Source organism: Halyomorpha halys, unplaced genomic scaffold (assembly GCF_000696795.3).
Source record: "Halyomorpha halys isolate HHAL.00 unplaced genomic scaffold, Hhal_1.1 Scaffold977.1, whole genome shotgun sequence".
Classification (NCBI taxonomy): Eukaryota; Metazoa; Arthropoda; class Insecta; order Hemiptera; family Pentatomidae; genus Halyomorpha; species Halyomorpha halys.
Genome location: NW_027116440.1, coordinates 202,652 through 223,129, shown reverse-complemented (window position 1 = coordinate 223,129; position 20,478 = coordinate 202,652). Strand labels below are relative to the sequence as shown.

At 29.7% G+C, this 20,478-nt stretch overlaps 1 protein-coding gene across 4 annotated transcripts in view; it reads right to left on the bottom strand.

Annotated features, from left to right (window-relative positions):
- Nucleotides 1–2,330: 2,330 nt before the first annotated feature.
- LOC106687527 (serine/threonine-protein phosphatase 1 regulatory subunit 10) overlaps nt 2,331–20,478 on the bottom strand; it is a 53,874-nt gene continuing 35,726 nt past the window's right edge. For 2 of the 4 annotated variants that reach the window (XM_014431462.3, XM_014431464.3), the window contains exons 6-13: nt 7,277–7,464; nt 6,953–7,070; nt 6,624–6,863; nt 6,456–6,533; nt 4,387–4,546; nt 3,819–4,131; nt 3,402–3,732; nt 2,331–2,861 (exon numbers count right to left, since the gene is read on the bottom strand). In XM_014431462.3, the coding sequence (XP_014286948.1) occupies nt 2,749–2,861; nt 3,402–3,732; nt 3,819–4,131; nt 4,387–4,546; nt 6,456–6,533; nt 6,624–6,863; nt 6,953–7,070; nt 7,277–7,464 (1,541 nt within the window). In that variant the 3' untranslated portion in view covers nt 2,331–2,748. The remainder of the gene's footprint in view (nt 2,862–3,401; nt 3,733–3,818; nt 4,132–4,386; nt 4,547–6,455; nt 6,534–6,623; nt 6,864–6,952; nt 7,071–7,276; nt 7,465–20,478) is intronic. The other 2 variants (XM_067053235.1, XM_014431463.3) reach the window with 2 other exon arrangements.

Below are 20,478 nucleotides of genomic sequence, written 5' to 3'. Positions count from 1 at the left end.
GCCGAGGGAAGGACTTCGGGCTCTGCAGCTTGAAGTCATCACACCACCATCATCACTAGCCGGAATGGCCCCTCCCCATTTCTTGTAAGCCCCCAGCTATCATGCCACCAATGTATAACCGCCTTCAGCGGACCATGTTTGCTAATCTTATAATGCCATACGGCAAACGAAGATGTAATGTTATTTGTATATGAATAATGTATTGCATTATATTATTCTGTATTATGTAACCATATAAAAAATAAAGAGGTTAGAAAAAAAAAAATATTGTCGATACAATTTTTATTGTAAATTACGTATATGTATCGTGTATTGTATATATTGTATTTGTTTGTAAATAAAGATATCGTGGAGGTTGGAGAAAAAATGTCGATAAAACCTCTTTTGTAATGGAATACTCACAAACAATATAATTAAATTTCTATTTTAGTTTATATTCTATTATTATATATTTATAATTTTTGTTTTCTAGGTTTCGCTTTTTTATTTCTTTTTTTTTTATATATTATCTTTTCTATAACTTTACGGGTATTTTAACTTCATATAAATTCATTAACCTTTGTGATGTTTAATAATTGTTATTTATTGAAATCGAAATAATGGTAATGAAAATTAATAGTATTATTAGCCAACAGATAATTCAAGATAGATACAATTATAGATTACCTTATTATGAATTCCCATACGAAATACTCTCACAGTTTTATAATATTCTACATGTTTGTATTTTGTTCTCATTAAGCCCTGATGAAGCTCAGAAAAGCAGGACGAAATGTTGATGACTAATAAATATTTTTAAGCAGTTCACCATTTCCCTACAATCGTTACATACGGTCAACTAATAATCTTCCAATAACAATATCAATTACCGTTCGGCCACTGTTGCTCTGTCAGAAAGATCCGGAGCTTGTCTTAATGCCTTGAATCACTTTGAACAACATTTAATATGAATATTAATAGTTGTAATCCATTAATAAAGTAGTTGGAACACACATTAATTTATTTATCGTTACCTAAATAATTCATAGCAATGCAAATCTTTAGACGTATATATCTCCCTAAACAAAGAGTTACACCTTCAGAGGGAATTTTTGTTGAGGTCCATAATTTATATTTTCAATATAAATATGACACTTGACCCTGAAACATGTCAAGACTAGGCCGGTCGTTCCAACAGAATGTTAAACCGCCAGATATTCAGAAAACACACGCATTAGGCAAGGGCCCTCCATTATCCAAGTACAGTATAGTTGGCTAAGTATCCTTTCACATGCCATTTATGTTATTTTATTTTTCTTGATTATTACAGTTATCTCCGTAGCAGTGATGAAGTTCTTATCGCAGTTTGATTTCAATATTCCACTCATGAAAAGTAAGAAAAATAAAAACGTCTGAAAACAGGCCAAGTGTAGTGACTTGGTACACAAATTTTTTTGGGTATCAGATAGACAGATAAAAAAAAAACTGAGGATTTTGAGCATGCTCCAAAGAATACAGAGAAGGGCTATGAGTTTTAAAGAGGAAATTTTGAGCTTGAGCTGCAACATCAAGTCCTCCAGCTTCATAGGTGACCAAAGAAAACTCAACAAAAACCAAAGAAATGGGGGAATGACCTACCTCCAGGTAGTGAAGTGCTTAGGCACTAATACACCAACAATTCATAGCATTCTATGCAATAACTTTCAATTCAGGGAGCTTCATTATTCTTTAGGATCTCCATAGCTTGACTGAACCTCAGATGGTGAACTGTGTGTCATGATGCTGAAGAAGTTCAAAAATGGAAAAGCCTTCAATATAAACAGTGTAGTGACAGGTGACTTGGCTTTACTAATATGATGTCCCAAATAAAACTTAGATCTAAGAGGGGGCGTTTGAAGATGAGGATACACAAGGGACAGAGAGAATATACTGTTTGTATTAAAAGTTTTATTTGAAATTCCTAAAAACCTACCAATTTGAAAATTTGTACTTAAAAGGCTTCATAGTAAGCTGGTGATATTTACTGATTTAGTGTATTGCATAAAGTAAACTTAGAAATGGGACACTGATTTAGTTTCTATATTTCAAATGGTCTCAGAAGATTTAAAGTACAATGATTTTGATTTAAATCAAAACACACAATAAACAATAGATACACACACAGAAACATAAAAATTTAATTTAGATGAAATGAATTGATCCAAAAAAGATATTACTGATATTTATTTTTTAAAAATATTTTTCTAAAAAGAGTTTATTCTTTTAAACATTATTTGTATTCTAGAAACAAAAATTCAGATAACATGTTGAACATTAGCATGTCAATACTACAAGTATCACTATCAAATAATACAGATTTATTATTATTTCTTTAGGTTAATAATAAATAACAAGTAACTAAAAAGTATTGAATCTTTTATTCACTGATTGACACTTTTCTGTCTAAATTAGGTTATAAATCTCAACTTTAATCCATACTTTCAAAATAAAAAAAAAATCGACTATTTATTCAGTTCATTGAAAATATTACTATAGTATTTATAGTCTTTATATACAATTTATTCCTTTAAATATATAAAAACTCTTCCATACTCGACTATTTATAAAATGTACATTATACAATAGGTATATACAAACTTATAAGAAAGAATTTGTACAAAAATATTTTCCTCACAATATCAACAATTAAAAACTTAAAAACTAAATCACAGCACAACTGACAAATATGACTTCCAACTCCATTGTTCCAGTCACATAAAATGGCAGTCTTTATCTCACATTGCCTTTTCCAGATCCATGCCTGAAGTTGCAATTACTCTGCCGACAGTGGCCTTTTTTCAAGTAGTATTTACACATCTTGTTTTGGGTCCAACCTCCGCCACCTAAAAATATAATAAAATAAATTTAATCATTATTTAACAAAATTACATATATTTTTTAATTTCATTTTTCTTATATATTTTAAAAATTATACAAGTATTAGGCACTTCACGAATAAATCACAAAGAGTGAAAATTCATCTGTATTGATTCACACTAAGCCAAATTCTACAAATTAAAAATTAGTATATACCAGCAGACTTTTATAACTGATAAAATTTTAAAACAGTTCGGAAGTGCTCAATAGCTATTTATTCAATAATTTTTAATTTTTTTTATTTTGCTATCACTTGAAATGAAATAATTTAGATTATTATCCCAACTAAGGTATTAACAGCATTACACTTACTTTAGTATTTCATACAAATAGGATTTATTTTTTTAAATAATTTAACTTCTTCAAAGTAAAAATAAAATAACTATGATAATTCTTAAAATGTTAAACTAATCTTACTAATATAAATCATAAAGGATTTACTTGTTATATTTTGTATTTTATTGTGTTATATTTTGAATTATATTATATATATATATATAAATTACCTTTTGATGGGTGACGCCAAGTACCTCCACTTCCACTACCACCACTGCCCCCATTGTTCTGTCCTCTGAACCATGGTCGATGGTGCCTCTGGTTTTGCTCCTGATGGTGAACATTAGGTGGAAAATTTCCAGGAAACATACCAGGAGGAGGAGGCCCCATGGGACCAAAAGGAGGAGGCATGAACTCAGGAGGATGGGGATGTGGGCCCATATGAAACATATCTGGTGTGGGCAGCAGTCCCGGGTGCATTCCTGGAGGCATTCCTGGCATCATCATCGGCTCATTTCCTTGGCCACCGCCTACCATCATATTGCCACCTTCCACAGAACCCTATAATACAAAAAGAATAAGAATCAATACATTCCAGAAACAAAAAAAGACTTAAGTAATATTAAAATTAAAAGAAAAATATTTACCATCCAATCATGTTGCATCAAACTTGGAGGCATGTAAGGTTGCATTGCAGCCTGTGGTGGGAATTGCTGAGGGAACATATTATTAGACGGAATGCCGGGTTGTGATGGCTGCGCTAATTCATTTGGTGAATCAATTATCATTTGAGGAGGAGAGCCGACAGTACCAGGTGGGTAACCTTTAGGTTCCGGCCATGGCTTGTCTTTGTATGATATTACAGAATCCATATTGCCTGTTTGATCTTTAAGGGGGATAATGGCTGGCTCTGTATATGCATGTATTTCTAAATCAGGCTCAGCTGGTGAGTCGGGAATTCTAAAAATAGAAGGAAAAATTATTAGATTTATAACAGCTAGATTAAATAATAATAAAAAATAAAATAAAACAGTAAAAATATTAAATGTTTTACTGAGTGTAATATATTTTTTTTATCATAATCTAAATCATAATTTCATAGATAATATTTATTTTCTTTCTTTATTCATTTTGCATGCACAGTAAAACAGAAAATAATAATTTATCTGAAAATCTGCAATGAAATTACATAGCAAATATTTTTAAAATACTTACAAGGACCGGTTAAAATAAATTTCTTGCAAAGTAGTCCTTTCTCTTGCCCGCTGAGTTTCCTTTTCAATACTGTTTTTACCAGGTATTACAAGATCACCAACTACATCAATGGGAATTAATGGCCGCCAAGGGGTCTTTTCCTCCATAATGTCTTCTGATACTGTAAACAAAATTGTGATAATGAATAAAACAAATTAAATTTTTATTTTTATTTTATACAAAGATAAATAAAACTACATAATTTTCATGATTCCTGAAAGTTGGTATATTTCTAAAAAATGTAATTATTTTCTCAAGGATTAATGGTCCCAAAAATCTGATAAGCAGATATATATTTTTTTTGAGTTACAGGCCTACCTTCTATGCCATAACCCCTGATGAAGACCTGAAATTCATGTCGAAACGTCGGCATAAAATAAATAAATATGGTTTTGTTTATTTATGTTGTTCTTTGCTGACCGCACCCCCGGACAAACTTCTCCAATTATATATTTTTTTAATAAACCAATTATGATTAATAATACCTATGTGAATATGGTATGGTGAGTGCATAACACAAGTTTCACTTACCAGCCTACAACATCCCTAGTTTTGTGTAATTGGTGGGCTTCTGTTGATGTTATCCCAAACAAGGATGACGAAGTCGTAAAGCAATCTAAAAAGTTCGGTCGATGTCGGCTTTCTCCGAGAAAAAACAAGACAACCCAATCTTCCCGTTGGAATCGGATGTTTCTATTTTTTCTTTTTTCTCCTTTAGTCATTTATAAAATTCTTGTATTTATTCATTGTTCATTATTGCTAACTATGAGAATTGTTTACTTTTTCAAATAAACAAAATTAAAGGTTCTTTAGAAGATTTTGTTTTTTTTTAAATCGTAATTTAAGCCCTCTAAGAATATTTCAATGTGGATAAGGCCTTGCTGATATTTAAGATCTTCAATTGTACAATAATATGCCGAGTTTGATCAAATCGTAAGAGCTATCTGAGAAAATCGAAAAATGTCAAAAATCGATACTAGAAATTGGCGTTTATAATATTATCGGGAAAATTGCCACCACATCTTAAACATACACCCGACTTTAAAATGTAAATTCAGTTTTGCACGACTTTTCGTTTTTGAGCTGGACTATTCACTCACAAAGACCAATTTTAGAAATAAGACTATTTGAACTCGGGGGACCTCTAGACCTGTACTTCCGTCAAAAACTCAAAATCGAAATTTTGCAAGATAGCAATACTTTCTTACAATATATTCCATATACATATAAGTCAATATAAAAACTATTAGTTTGAGTCACAATTCAAAAACTTCTAGGCAACATTGGAGATTTTTAGATATAAATGATACTTTAATATTACTTTCAAATGTGACATACTCAACTACCATCCCCACTCCTCCCAATACAAACGGTTCACTCAGACTTTTGACTTCCGTCAAAACAGGTATGAATTCTATCTCGTTCATTTTCTTTTCTTTCTTTTTTTTTTTTCTTCTTGATTTTATTCTTATCCCTTTTTCTCTCTTAATTTGTACTTTCTTTAATATTTCTTCTTTTTATCTGTTACTATTTCCGTTTTCATTTATTGTTTATAACCTCTAATTTTTCTTATATAATTTTACTTTTCATTAAATACCCCTGTAATTTTCCATTTACTTTTTTACTTATGTTAAGTGTTTGTATCTTTTATAGCCCTGAGGAAGCCCTGCAATGTGGGGCGATACATTGGCTCAAATAAAAATAGTACTAATTGAGTTTAATTTGATGTCACTGGACCATATTATATTTATAAATGACATTACTTCTACAAATAATTGAATTAAGGCTCCTCTTTCCCAAAAGAAAGTTCTACTATGAGATAATTAGTAGTTTGGCAAAATCTCTAGGATGCCAATTATGAGTTATCTCCCACTTAATATCCTTGACATATTATTCATTATAATGAAATTTGCAGAAGACAAACATTTGTGGAATATATACTTATAATAAAGTAGTTATTATAATGAGTGCATAATAAATACATGATTTAACTACAGATATGATATGATAGGTAGGATATGAGGACTCACCAAGTTTTCTGGATAGCATAATTCTTTCATTTATCCGTTCATTTTGCTTCATGTCCATGAATGGTTTGGTGACATTAACTGAAAAATTACAAATAATCAATAAGAAGATAGGTAATTTATTACAAAGTGACTTATATCACATCACATTATTTATAAAATTATAAATACCTCTTTCTGTTTCATCTAATTCAAAGTATTGAATTGATTCCAATTCTTTGTCACATTTCCATTTTACGTTTTTCTTTATAGTTTTGTACTTTTTAACGTATACTAAAACTCCTTTGGGTAAGCGATTTTTTTCCCTTTCAACATTTTTCTTTTCCTCTAGTTTTAGAACCTGATCTATTGCTTCTTCTGCTTTTGCAACTTCATCTTCCAATTCTTCTTTGGTTAATGTTTCTGTTATATCTACAAAATAAATTAATTGAATAAATATTTTATATTAAGATAATGAAGTCAAATTTATAATTTATTCTTGTTCATCTATATTATTTTACCTGATTCATTCTTCTCATTTTCCAGATCCACCTTTTCTTGGGTGGAAGGTTTTTCTTCACTACTGTCAGCTTTTTCCATTTTGATTTCTTCTGATGTAATTAAAGTATCCTGATAGAACTGTAATACAAGTAAAACCATAATTAAATACCAAATTAAGCATAATAATACAATGGAATATGTTTTGTGGTCATAATCTAAACTACATGTAACAATATAATTGAGAAAGTCTCTCAATACTTTCAAGTTGAATGCAAAAAAATTCTTATTAAAAAAATATTAAATATCTTAATATATTAGGATTCTTTAAAAGATGAGATGATTACCTTCAATACGGGTTTTATTGCTTCCTTCCCCTCTTTATCTTCTGTTTTAGGAATTGCATTGCATTCTTTTTTCGCATCACTAGGTGAGCTACTTGTACTCGATCTTCTTTTACGTTTTTTTATATCCTTCACAGGATTAGCTGCTGTCAGAGCATCTGCAAATACATCACTTTCCTGAAGACCTGAAACTAAATTTATAAACATTAACACAAAAAATTAAAAAGATATCTATAATAGGCAAATCATGATTCATAGTGCTCTGTTGTTTTTAAGTATATTTCTTTAAAAATATATTTATACAACCAAAATGTATTCCAAATGTTCTAGGAGGTTTTTAATTACAAATGACAGTATTTCATTGAATGAAATATAAAATGGATTCAAAAGTGTATTAGATTTGTACCAATATACACATATTGGTTTATATGTAATCACTGACACCAGTGAATATCACTTCCACAATTCCAAATAAAGCTCTTGATATGATCTTAATACTTTGAAGGTTTCCACCTTATTACAACAAGTGTAAAGATAGTTCATCGCAGATCAATAGTATTTTGTTTCAATCCACTAACTCAGTATTTCTGAGTACACTAAAGGATTGAGTAGTTAGTAAAAACTATGTCTGTAAAAATTTATTAATAAATTGATAAAATAGTTCAAAAAGAGGAAACAGTTATATTGAACACTGAAGTAACTCTTGACAATTAATAAAATAGAAAATCACAAGAAAACAAAACTATATGTTTACTTAAAGCCAAATATATAACATATCATTAATTTTATGTTTCAACCTATATATTATTGATGCAATATATGTCTATATGATAATATATACTTGATGTTGAGAAGTTAACTTGATTTCACTACCCTTCTCATGTTTCTATTAACATAATAAAAATTATAATGAGTTAATTAAGCAGATTCTTAAAGAAAGAAGTGCGGCTGTTATATACAATTTGGGTCAAAGTGACTTTATAAAGAAAAATGAATTAATAAATATAATATTTATTATTAATAATAAACCAAACTTGATGTTTTGTTTTTGCGAAAGTCCCTTTAACTGGAAACATTTATAAAACATAATTCTAAAATTGATTGAAGTCGACTATCCTATATGTCTATAAAATTACACGTAGTTCACATTTTAATTTAATGTCATGTGTAGCTATATAAGTTTAATTTAATATGATTTTATAAAAAAAGATAATTCAAATACATACATGGTAACACTCGAAAAAACATATTGATCCAAAATTTAAAGAATATTTTCAGTAATGTGATTAAGCTTCAACCAAAACTAACCATATGTCTTTAACCAACATTGATATCCAACAGAAGGTTGGAAGTATCAACTAATTCCATTTTGTAAACAAACTAATAAGGGCTTCTAAACAACTAACAATAAACTAAAATAAGTGATCTGAATGTTTTTCAGCTTCAGCTTCAATATTTATTCAAACAAAATTAAATACCAAGTAGAACTTTATGTTTTATGTAATGCTTTCAAATTTAATTTTAAAGATTTATATTTATTTTATTTTAAAAACCTTTTTTCTACATTCAAAATATCACTTTATTTTTATTGGTATTTCATTATGATAGATCATTATAGAAAAAATAAAAAAAGAACAGAATTGTAATATGAAAACAATTAAGTAATAAGCTGAGTAAACTGATACTTTTAGTCAGATTAGAAGTGATCTAATGATGTTCATTAAATTAGTACTTTATGACCAATAAAATATTTAGATTATATTGAATTAACATCATTTTTATTATATTTTATTGTTTATCTTATTTTCAAAGAGAGCTATTTATGAAATAATCATGAGGTAATTTTTTCTCTCATAGTCTGATCTTCTTAATTTATTTTACAGAATCTAGCTCTGAAAATTCACTTTTTCCATACTAAGGTACTTGGATGGATCAGGTTTACGTAAGTAATTAGTAGGGGCAAAACTGATGATAAAAAAAAAAAAAAAAAATCAACAAGTTAAAGGCTCTTTGAAGGTAGGCTTACAAAAGTTATGATGGATACACCAAATAACTCAGGATTTTTGTAGTATATGATCTCTTTTTATATAATAAATATTGCTTATTTTAAAGGCGAAATTAAATAATGATTCGAAAGTATTTATGTTTACATGCTGAGTGTTTAGCTTATATATTCTGAATTTGTATTATTTGTGTTTATAGGTTTACTATAAAATATTTATTTAAGTCCACATGCTTAAGGCTTTGTTTGCAGAATAAGATCAATTATCTAATAACATTCTCAGATTAGGAATGATTTTTAGAAATAAATGACACAATTTTCCATGTGTGAAAAGTCAGTTCTTCTATCTTCTAGTTCCATTTCACATATTAGGTTATAATTATGAAAATAAAATAAACTGGTATTCAGCCATTTTTGCGTATCTGTTAATGAAGTAGCTAAAATTTAATACTAACATAACAATTCTTGGACAATGTTAACTATTGTTCTGAAATTCTTGTCAGGACGATTGTAAACTTACAATTTCATTTGGCAAGTCATTACCTAATTTCGAAAATGTAAGTATTCAATCAATATTAACCAATACAAAAAACGAATAGCAATAACAATATTCGTAATTTGACTGGATAAACGTATTAAAAAATTATAGGAGGATAAGGGGATATCAGAAATAATTCCAATTAAATGTATTGTAATTTATTTAATAAACAATATATTTATACATACCTGAAATATATCTCGACCAACAAACCAGCAAAAAAATAATCTATCAAATATAAAATAATAATGACCATTATATTTACATTATGCTTTTTTTTTTTTATGTTTGTATTATATGACACAGTAAATACATTATTTTTCTAATTGCATTCATCTTGTTTTCTTTGAATGCCTACCACAAAATACAGTGTGTATATGAGTTACCAAAATAACTCAAAATCATGATAAAATTAATTTATAAAAAAGAATTTAGCACATAAAAACATAAACATTGTCATTTACAAAAATAACTTTAACTTTAAGGCTCTACCAAATTCAGCATGGCTGAAAGAAATAGGTTTAGAAACAGGGATTCTATAATTTTTTAAGTAATATAAAAGATAGGTTATAGATATAATATATTCGCATTTATGAACTTCTATCTAAATTATTTTTTTTAAATGCACATATTTTGCAGAGCCCATCAATTGGTAGCAAAAATATGCTATACGAAATCAGAAAATTTTAAGTATGTAGTCTGCCAATTGCCGCAACAAATAATTCATTTAAGTTAACTGCATAAGGAATTATATATGTATATCCTTGTTGGGCTAAACATTAATAGTTAGTACTACCCATAATACCCTTAACAGGTATGCAGTAATATTGATTTCAGAGGTAAAATAAAATTTTCTGAGTCCATTAATTTTACTATGAAATTTGAACTTATTGAATTAACCATGATCTTAACATTATACTTGACTAATACTTTCTATTATGAAAAAAAAAAAACTATGTATCTAGGTAAGAAATACTTATGAAAACCTAGACAAAATAATAATTTTGTTAATGGCTAAATAAATTAATTTAAGCATAGTAACTATCAGTCACTTGAATCTTTCAAATAGGTCCAATATAATATAAAATATCACAGATCCATAATTATTTTAAAATACAATACTACATAATAACATACACATTTTAAAGGCTACTTCTTAAAGAAAATAAATAGTGATTTCATTTAAATAAACCAAAACCACAATTAATTTTTTTGGGTAACTTTTTTTTATTTTGGAAACAGTCACAGTTTATCCCAAAATTATTCTAGCAATTTAACATAACCATCCACCATTTTGTTACAAAATGCTTAAAATTGAGGTTTCATATATGCCTATATTCCAACTATTTATGAAAATAGAGAAAAAATATGAAGTTCTTTGTTGTTGTTCTATCAAAACAAAATATTTATATATACAACTAAGCCAAGATAAAAAGGTATGATTGGAACTTAAACAAAAGTTCAGATCCCGGAAATTTGGCTTTTTCTCAAACCAATAACTAATTCTATGCCGGAAGTAATTGCTAAACATTCGCTATGACGAATACAAGTTGGCCTTAGTCAACAGAGTGTTGTCGATCCCAATAAGTTCTTAAATATGCAAGAACCCGGTATTGATAAAATTTTTTTGTTGAAATAATTATTGTTGGCGAAAATCATCGGTCAAACAATATGTAGAGCCGCCCAATGTAAAAACTCAAAAATCAGGAACGCAGCTGAATCGGTTGATTTCTTATTGTTTTCAAAGAATAGTTCTTAGATAATATTCTCTGTTACTTGAATGCTAAGTAAGTTAGTAAACATTAATTTATTTCGACGAGGCCTAACGTATTGTACACTATTCTCCTCGGAGCCAGAAGTGATGACGGTTGGAATCAGTTCTAGGACGTTGGTTTTAACTTTTGTAACGGGCACGCAGAATAAAACTTGACCCTAACCCTAAATTATAATTAAGTGATCAAATTTCAAAGAATAGAAAAAACGAATATTATGTTGGGTAGGAGCAAAGTACAACACTTGAAGGACAAAGTATCTTCACTGATTACAAAACTGTCTTAGTTCAATAAGGTTATAAACTTTCCAGATAAATACTTAAATTATATATCCGACTATTCATAGGTAATTAAACAAACCGACAAGATGTAAGCCTTAGATATTATATCTTATGTAATTGAAACGGTTCCACCAAAATCATAGTTTAATACTGGCAAACCATTGAAAATCAGAGTACACAGATATGGATTGTGTATGAAAGTAACTACTGACGTAATTTTTAGTTGAATTGAATAATAATGGAGCAAAATTTATAGCAACTGAATTAATTTCCAACACAGTTGGATGCCAATATTTTTGTTTTATTTAACTATACACTCAAATTGTCTCCACCGTAACATAATCATGGCAGGTTTCTCTATTAACATTAGTTTCCGAGGATTAGGGCATCTAATTTGGCCGGATTACATGAAGTTAAGCAATAGCACAGTGATTATAGATGATAGAATGAGGTGACAACACATATTAAGTTTGTGGTGACTAGGTATAATGGAGAAATTAAGTGAAGAATGTTGTTTTGTTTTTTAAGATAATACACAATAAATAAAATAAACGAAAAGTTGTCAAGAAGCTAGAAAAGATCACGACTAGATGAAATATATTTACTCTTGTTTTATTTCCCTTATCATCGTCAAGAATAATTTCTTCGAAACATAAGTTCGACCTTCAAAATCGTAGTAGATATGTTGCTGAATGTATATTTATATCCGATCAAAGAACCGGAAGAAGAAATTAGAATATTTAATAACAGAAAAAAGTATTTTCCTCTCCCGAAGGCAGCTCAACAGTCTTGCCAATTCTCTTTGAAATTTGAAAAATCGTAATATAATAGTAAAAAAAATAGATGCATCGATTGCTAAACAACCGAAACAGTTCCGGTAAATATATACAATGAAATAAATTAGCCGGAGGATATCAGATGAGATTGCATGTTCATAACATACTATGTGAAGAATAGAAAAAATAAACCAATCAACCAATAATTTCTCGTTAAAAAAAAAAATAATGCGGGATCAAGTTTTAGTAAAACGAACCACATTGCACTCCTTCCTCCAAGTTTGTCACCGATTAAAGGAGGAAGAGGTTAGAATGATTGTCATAATCTAAAGGCGAAACGCTAAGCTTTGATCATGAGTACTCGAAGTTACGATAATGTCTTTTCATAAATATTACACTTAATAAAACAAAAAAGACAATCAAGCTGAAAGGCATTGGGTTCATCAGACCATCAGAATGACGCTGGCCTACCAAAAGGTTATGCTACAACCCACAGTGCAACGGGGTTTTCTTTGGCTGAGGACTCAGATAACTAAACTATTTATCTGATGGCGGAACTAAGAAATACATCTCTAAATAAATAATTAGTTGTTCGCAACATTCCCGCAATAGTTGCACAACTTTAACCAGCTAAATCAATGACTAGTATGTTGCCACACTTCCATTTTTCGTACTGGTGTTGAAATATTTTTTTATTAGCGGGGATAATAGCATATTACGGATTTAAAGCAACACTGCCATCCATGCCACCACAATCTGTCTTCCATGGTAGGGGGTATTGTTAGGGTATTCGTAAAATTTGTTTTGGAAGAGTTAAGACGCAAATTGGGAGTAGCTAGAACCAGAGCTAATTTGAATGTAGTCGTATTGAATATCTTTTTTTCATTAATGCTTCATAACTGAAAAAAAAAAACCTTGTGGCTAATTAAGTAGCAAGTAAGCACATAAAAAATATTTTAATTAGTAATCTAGCTCATTTAGCTAGGGTTTTAACTACAGCTAATTCTTGCTGGCAACTGGGGGAGTGACAATTCGTTGCCGTTAGTATTTTTCTAGTCGATTTGTAACCATAGTAGGTCAATTAAACAACCACTTCTGAGCCTCCAGAGCATGTGAAGTATAAGATTTGGCAACGACAAACTCGTACTGCGCATACTCCGGACAGTGAGAAGCGGGTGTTGGAACAGAAATAATACGTAAAATCAAGGGAAATACCTGTTCCTAAGTTTTTAGAATATTTCTTTTTTTAAATATTTTTATTACGAACTCCTTAAACAATTATAAAACGTATTTTATTTTAAAACACAAACTTGTTTTGAATGTACATATAGCTCGTTTGCTTTGATAGTGATACAATTTATTTTTTAAATTTTGTATTGGATGTATTCTAAAGAACGAGGTAGCATCGGTATAGTCTGTATTAAGCCCAAATTGTCTCTATATACGATATTTTGGAATACGTCCAATAAAAAAAAAAAGTTTTAATTTTAGTTATACCACTATCAAAGCAAAGAAGCAATATATGAATTAGTATTTTCCTAATAATAAATTTTAAGAATTAATTAATTAGTTTCGCCTCCCTTCCAGCCACATCTACGCGAGCTTTAAGTTGGTAACCCTGGTCATATGAAGTTTGAACATGTTTTAAAATTAACAATAATATTTATTACATTTCTTATGTTAAATGTATTTAATTCATCGATTTTTTCCCCTGTGATTTTCGCCATATCCATCCATTCTTATCAGTCGAGTTCAACTCAACTTCTTGGTACACTCCACTTAAGTCAGGTTGGCAAGCTAAAATATTATCAACATATCAAGCTAGTTATGGTCGTATATGATGCAGAATTGAGTGCTCTAGAATCGTAACATTATAATATTAGTCGTTTTTATATACTCTTGAATGTAGCTATTAAAAGTTTTGTCTTCGTTGGTTAAACACTTAAAGCTTCAGTTAAACACTTTGTGGGCTGAAGTTGAAAAGAAATTTCCCACGAATAAAGTCTGTCTCAAGATTTAGGACATCCGCTATTGATTACATCAATGCCAGTATTGTTTATAATATCAAATTGGAGGTTAAGACACAACCACAAAATTAATGGATGCAAATTGCACGTTAAGGACTGAGATTTTTGAAAACTAATTCCGTTGAGTTTTGGATGTGTGTCTTATTTTTATCACTAAAAGGAGAAACTGATTTTTTCTCAACTTATATAATATTTCTGATGGACCATGCTTGCGACATTTTCTAACGCTTCTCTTGTAGTCAATTCCAAATAAAATCAACACTGAAAGACTATGATGCACTTTCGAGAAAAAATAGGAGTTGGGTTGGGAATTTAGATAAGAATAACAAATCTTATCATCTTACAATTATCAGAAACTGATATCTATATATAGCTATCAGTTCTGCAGTGCAACAGAACTAAAATTAAGAATACATCTATAATGGATTTTATTTCTACATGAAATCCATCAGACAGATAGGTACGAACAACAAATTCAAAGCTATATCATTTACTATTCAGAAAATTTTCAACAATTTCAATGAAAAGACTTGGTCAAGTTGCGAAGTGAAATCATAGTGAACAGGTTAGTCCTCCAATGATCAAACGAGTAACTGCGTGGAAAGGGAGGTGACGAATTACATACAGTTCGGAGTCCTTCGGCTATACTCGCCAAAATACCACCTCTCCCCATCAGAATACTATAACAAACGATGTCGAGGTACCAAGACGAAAAAAATCTTAAGTTTACAACTTTAGAATTCAGAGAATTTATCATGTTTCAATAACAGGAAAGCCGAGCCTGAAATAAAATAGTTTTCAAAATTATGGTAAGAAACTTTTTGTTAATACTTCGCCATAACCCTCGGAATTTCAATATTATAATTTGGATCATTCGGCGAATAGTAACTAACATAAACTAAATAGTGTGGATTCTCAAATTTACATTTCCTACCGTCCATCAACGACCCACACTTTAACACATAGTACGAGGAATATCTGCCACCATTTCGGGTTTAGGCTCAATAACTATCGCTTACGAAAACCAAACAATATTCTTCAAAATGAAAGCAAGAAATTCTAATTTTCCAATAGGGAAATTTTTTATTGTTTCGAACTTAAGATTAGTTAACTTTAAACTCAAATCGATATCTTGAGATACGGTGGCTATCTCAAAATATCATCGCTTAAGCTGTGACACTCGAGTCAGAAAAACTCAATAAAACGATTTTTATTCTTTGAATAAAAAAATAAATCTACTTATCATTCCAGAGACATCTCATTTATTTTAACCATTGTTTTATGGGATACCTATATAATTATTTTTCTGGTTTTAAGATGCCTCTAAAATGAGTTATGTTTTGTTTTTAAATGGTATAAAGTTTTTTTTCGTATTTCAGATATCCCAGTAGAAATATATTCATGAATTCTGGTAGTGCGATTTTCAAATCTATAATATAACATTAACGTTTTATATATGTTAATACAAACATATATAAAACGTTCATGTATTTCTAATTCCAGACAGTTGGATTAGTTTTAATTTCATTTCCAGAGATTTAGTTTTTATTCTTAAAGTAAAAAACAATTTCACCAAATAATCTTTTAGGGTTAGCACATTTTTTTTTTCGTTTTAAAATAAAATTCAGTCACACTGACAGACACAAAAACTGTTCTGGCCTCTCCATCAGCAATAATCGAAAACGATACGTAATCTCTAACTCCACAAATATTCATTATTTAGGTTGGAAGCACTTATTACTTTCTGTTAGCCATGCATTATAAACTAGGCAACGAAAATCTCGCCTCGATCTACCATTGTAATTAGATGAGTTGGGACAAAAAGAATTAGGTTGAAGAGAAACCATTGAAGAACTACATATTGCTCTTATCATAAATAAAGTTATTCCTACATCTTGATAAATTCTATGTCTTATACCTCGCCGAACTAAATGAGAATCCATCAATTATCATTATCAACTCCGCAAATAGTTCGTAATTTCGGATCCCTATCATTTCATATTAATCGCGGAGAATAAATCGGTTCAATGCCACTAGTTATCGAATGTAAAAGTCTTTTAATTCGCTTCAGCATTATGAATTGTAATGTACATTTAAACACGAGGCCCTGTCGAGATAGTTTCTCTCCGTTGCTCTGATTGAGAGCACTGTTTTATCTCTACTGATTTATTTTGAAAAAAAAAATTGAATCCAAAATTCACTAAATAAAATATTTATTACAATAATTTTTTGCAGAACATATAAATAAAAATCAAAGACGTTTAAAGATTTCACGAAATCCTAGTCTAGAATCCAAGACATGAATTTAAAAAAAAAAATTATTTTAATAGAAATAACATGAACCAGTTGATAGTGTAAATGGTAGTGGAGCGAATGTTTTAAAACATTTTTCGAATCCTATAATTTTTTTTTTAAATTCGCAATATATATGGTATATATAATGCATTTTTTAAATTTTGTTTACCCTATTGAAGAATTAAAAATTAAACATTTGGGTTCGAATCCCACTAAACTCCATAGACGCATTAAAGTAGTTTTTCGTAACATTCTTGATATGATTTCATTGGACTTGGCTACAGAATATTAGGTATCTAAATCAAATATGGATTTTTTTTATTAAGCACCTCCCTCTCCTAAATGCAATTTCTCGATCCAGCCTCAACTCACGATCTTTCGTAAAAAAGCTTCCATCTTCGACAAATCAGTAAATATTAATTATCGGGACAGTATAAAAAATAAGTTTTTTATTTTCTTTCGTTTTTATTTATTTTTTTTTTTAATTTTAACTAGTTATGACCTAATTATACTATTGCAATTTACGATATACATTAAAAAAGAAAGAAGAGAAAGTATCATAATAAACAATCCTTGGATTTATTTTTGGCATTTTTCAAGTTCAAAACAAAAATGCCTTTTTTTTACTTTAAGATTCAGTATACGAGATAATTCCCTAAACATGAAAATGTTTTGCTGAGTTTTCTTCCGTATTAGGCAATTAACAATTTTAAACATTTTTCTTGATAAAAAAAAACAAATAAAAACTTAGAGCCAACAAATACAACTTAAAAAAAGAAGGAAGGCGAATTAAAAAAAAATATATCACAACAACAGTAACTAACCACCAAGTGAACGTTGAAATAAAAAAAAAAAAAGTTACAGTCCAGTAGTTCTCATATCCGACAGCGCTCTCGGTCTGCTACACCTACGCAAGTAATAAAGACTAGTTAGTAGTCCAGTACATTAAAAGCATTTTGCTCAGTCGACTAAGAAGTTGTCAAAATGTATTTTGATGGATTAGTACGTAAGCAGAATAAAATATGAGAACTGCTAATAAGCATCAATTAAGTACTGACGACCTGCCACATACCATTAACTATTGACATTTTGGGGATAACACGTGTCTTTGATCAAAGGAAAAAAGGCAATTTCAAGTAGGCAATACAATAGTTGAGTGGTGTTAAAGTTGATGTGTAATGTTGGTTGACAATAAATATTCAATAGTTTGAATGATTTGCTTGGTTAACATACTTTTTTTTTGCCACAATAGACAAAAAGGAATAAAAATTACTAGTGAAACAAAATTGAAACTTATTGGTTCGTATGACAAGTATAAAACATGTGTTAGAACTGAAGTTAGGTTGGATTGATTCCCATGTCTTAAAATAAACTAATACTAATAATCATCTACTATTAATTATATTACTTATAATTTTCAATTATTTATCAGACAAACCGGGTCCGCACCAATAAACATTTATGCCGAATACGACAAACGACATAAAATTTAGTATCTGTAAGGAACATTTAGACCTGAAAACACCCAAGAATATTTACGGATGGGGATCAGAGTTAGGGTAAAAATTAGCTGTAGTTGAAACCAATAGCTATAATTTCCATGGATACGACCCTTATTAACGAACGAACCATTGATATATAAATATAGTAATTTTAATTATCAGTTTATAATAGTAAACATTATATATAGTATAGTAGTACATTTTAGCTATTAGTTTCAACTATAGCTAATTTTTGACCAACTCTGATTCGAGAACATCCGCTTAACTGATTTCGACGATACTTGTTTCCGTTGTTATTTCTAGAACGAGTGGGAGTAGTGGTTTTCTAGAAATAGGTCAATTTTTTTTAGACTCTGTAGAACATTTTTGAAATGGAATGTTTCTTACAGCAAAATATATATTGCATAAAATAGGTCAAGAACAACCAATATAGGGTGGTAAAATTAATATAAGTCAGTATCAAAAGGTTCTACAGCGAGTAAACTCAATATCCCATTTCGGCCATTTTTCAGTATACTATCTGATATGTTGTTACCGCTTTTTACAGAAAAATCACGAGAATTAAAAAAAAAAAAAATCTATTATATTAATATCACATAATAGAGGTCTAATTTATTATAAATAATATAATGTTTTCATATCAAACGTTCATCCAAACATTAATATTATTGCAAAAATAAAACATTAATTGAGAGGACCAATGTATCTTTTAATCCCGGACCCAATTCGACTGATGGCTGCCCGGATCGGAGGAAAGTGGTGACTTCCGTCAGAGCCAGAGCAGGAGTGCCAACCCAAACAGTGTTCAGGTGGGGGTTCGGAACCCTCAAGGGGATGGGCAGTAAATTTCAAACTAATTAAAAAAAATAATTCAGTTCTCATTCTTGATGTTAATGGTGACCCTGATAATAAATTAACCCTATTTATAATTGCCCCTGATCTAAATTCGTAACCAAGTAGAAGGCCTAAAGCTGCTTTTTTAAGAGAATTTTTCTCAACTAGGAAATTGCTTATAGGATGGTTTATTACATAGGTTTGTGAACATGATTTTTCCAAAAAGAGACAGGAAACGAATATCGTTCTTCGCTCATGGATTCTGGAAGAATTTATTTTATGTCACTAACAAGAGTTGAACCAGACACTGTAAATACAAACAAAAACAGATTCTAAAGCTTGTAAATTATAATTTACGCCATTTTGTATTTTCCATTTTTTCATGAAATATTTTAATCTAGTTTAGGCACTTCCCTAAACATGGAGAACCTTTGGTTGAGGTACCCGTTATAAAAAGGAAACAAAATAAAATAATTATACGAATGAACGATAAAAAGGTTGAGTAACAGAGGTTATATTTTTTCACACTTTCCTTTTGAAAACAGAACAACTAGTGACGTTTTCATTGTTAAAAAAACCGATAAATGACAGAGGGAGGAAAAAATTGAAACTTCCAAATGCACTCTTCCACCTCTATTCACATAAAATTTTCCAGCTCTCTGACTTTATTTGGAATGATTGCAGAGGACTCCTTAAAAAGGTCCTCAAGGCAGGAAGAAATTTAGGATGATGTTCATCCACCCCTTTTTTAAAAATTATTGAGATACTTAAAAAAGAATCTTGAGTAAAGTGTTCGAGCGCATTTGACCCGAAAGGGGATGCTAGAGCAGACCAAATTCATGTACTGAAGGTATTAAAACTAATATAAAATGCACAACTCATATCATTTTGAGTCTTTGTTATACATTGGGTTGATAACAGATTAATATTATTTGCATACATCTGATTCGTTAGTAAATAAATATTAAAAAACTTTATAAAGTTTCCACCAATCCAGCGAAGCATTTAATCCATTAATCATAATTTGACAGTAAGAATGACAGTCAGTCAAAAGCCAGACTGATGCAAATCATGCCCACACACAAACAAAAAGCTTGTAGGACATTATTTTGGCATTTGGGATGAAGAAAAAACTGAAACAAACGAGTTTCAAATTTTCTATGTAACACGTCAGAAAA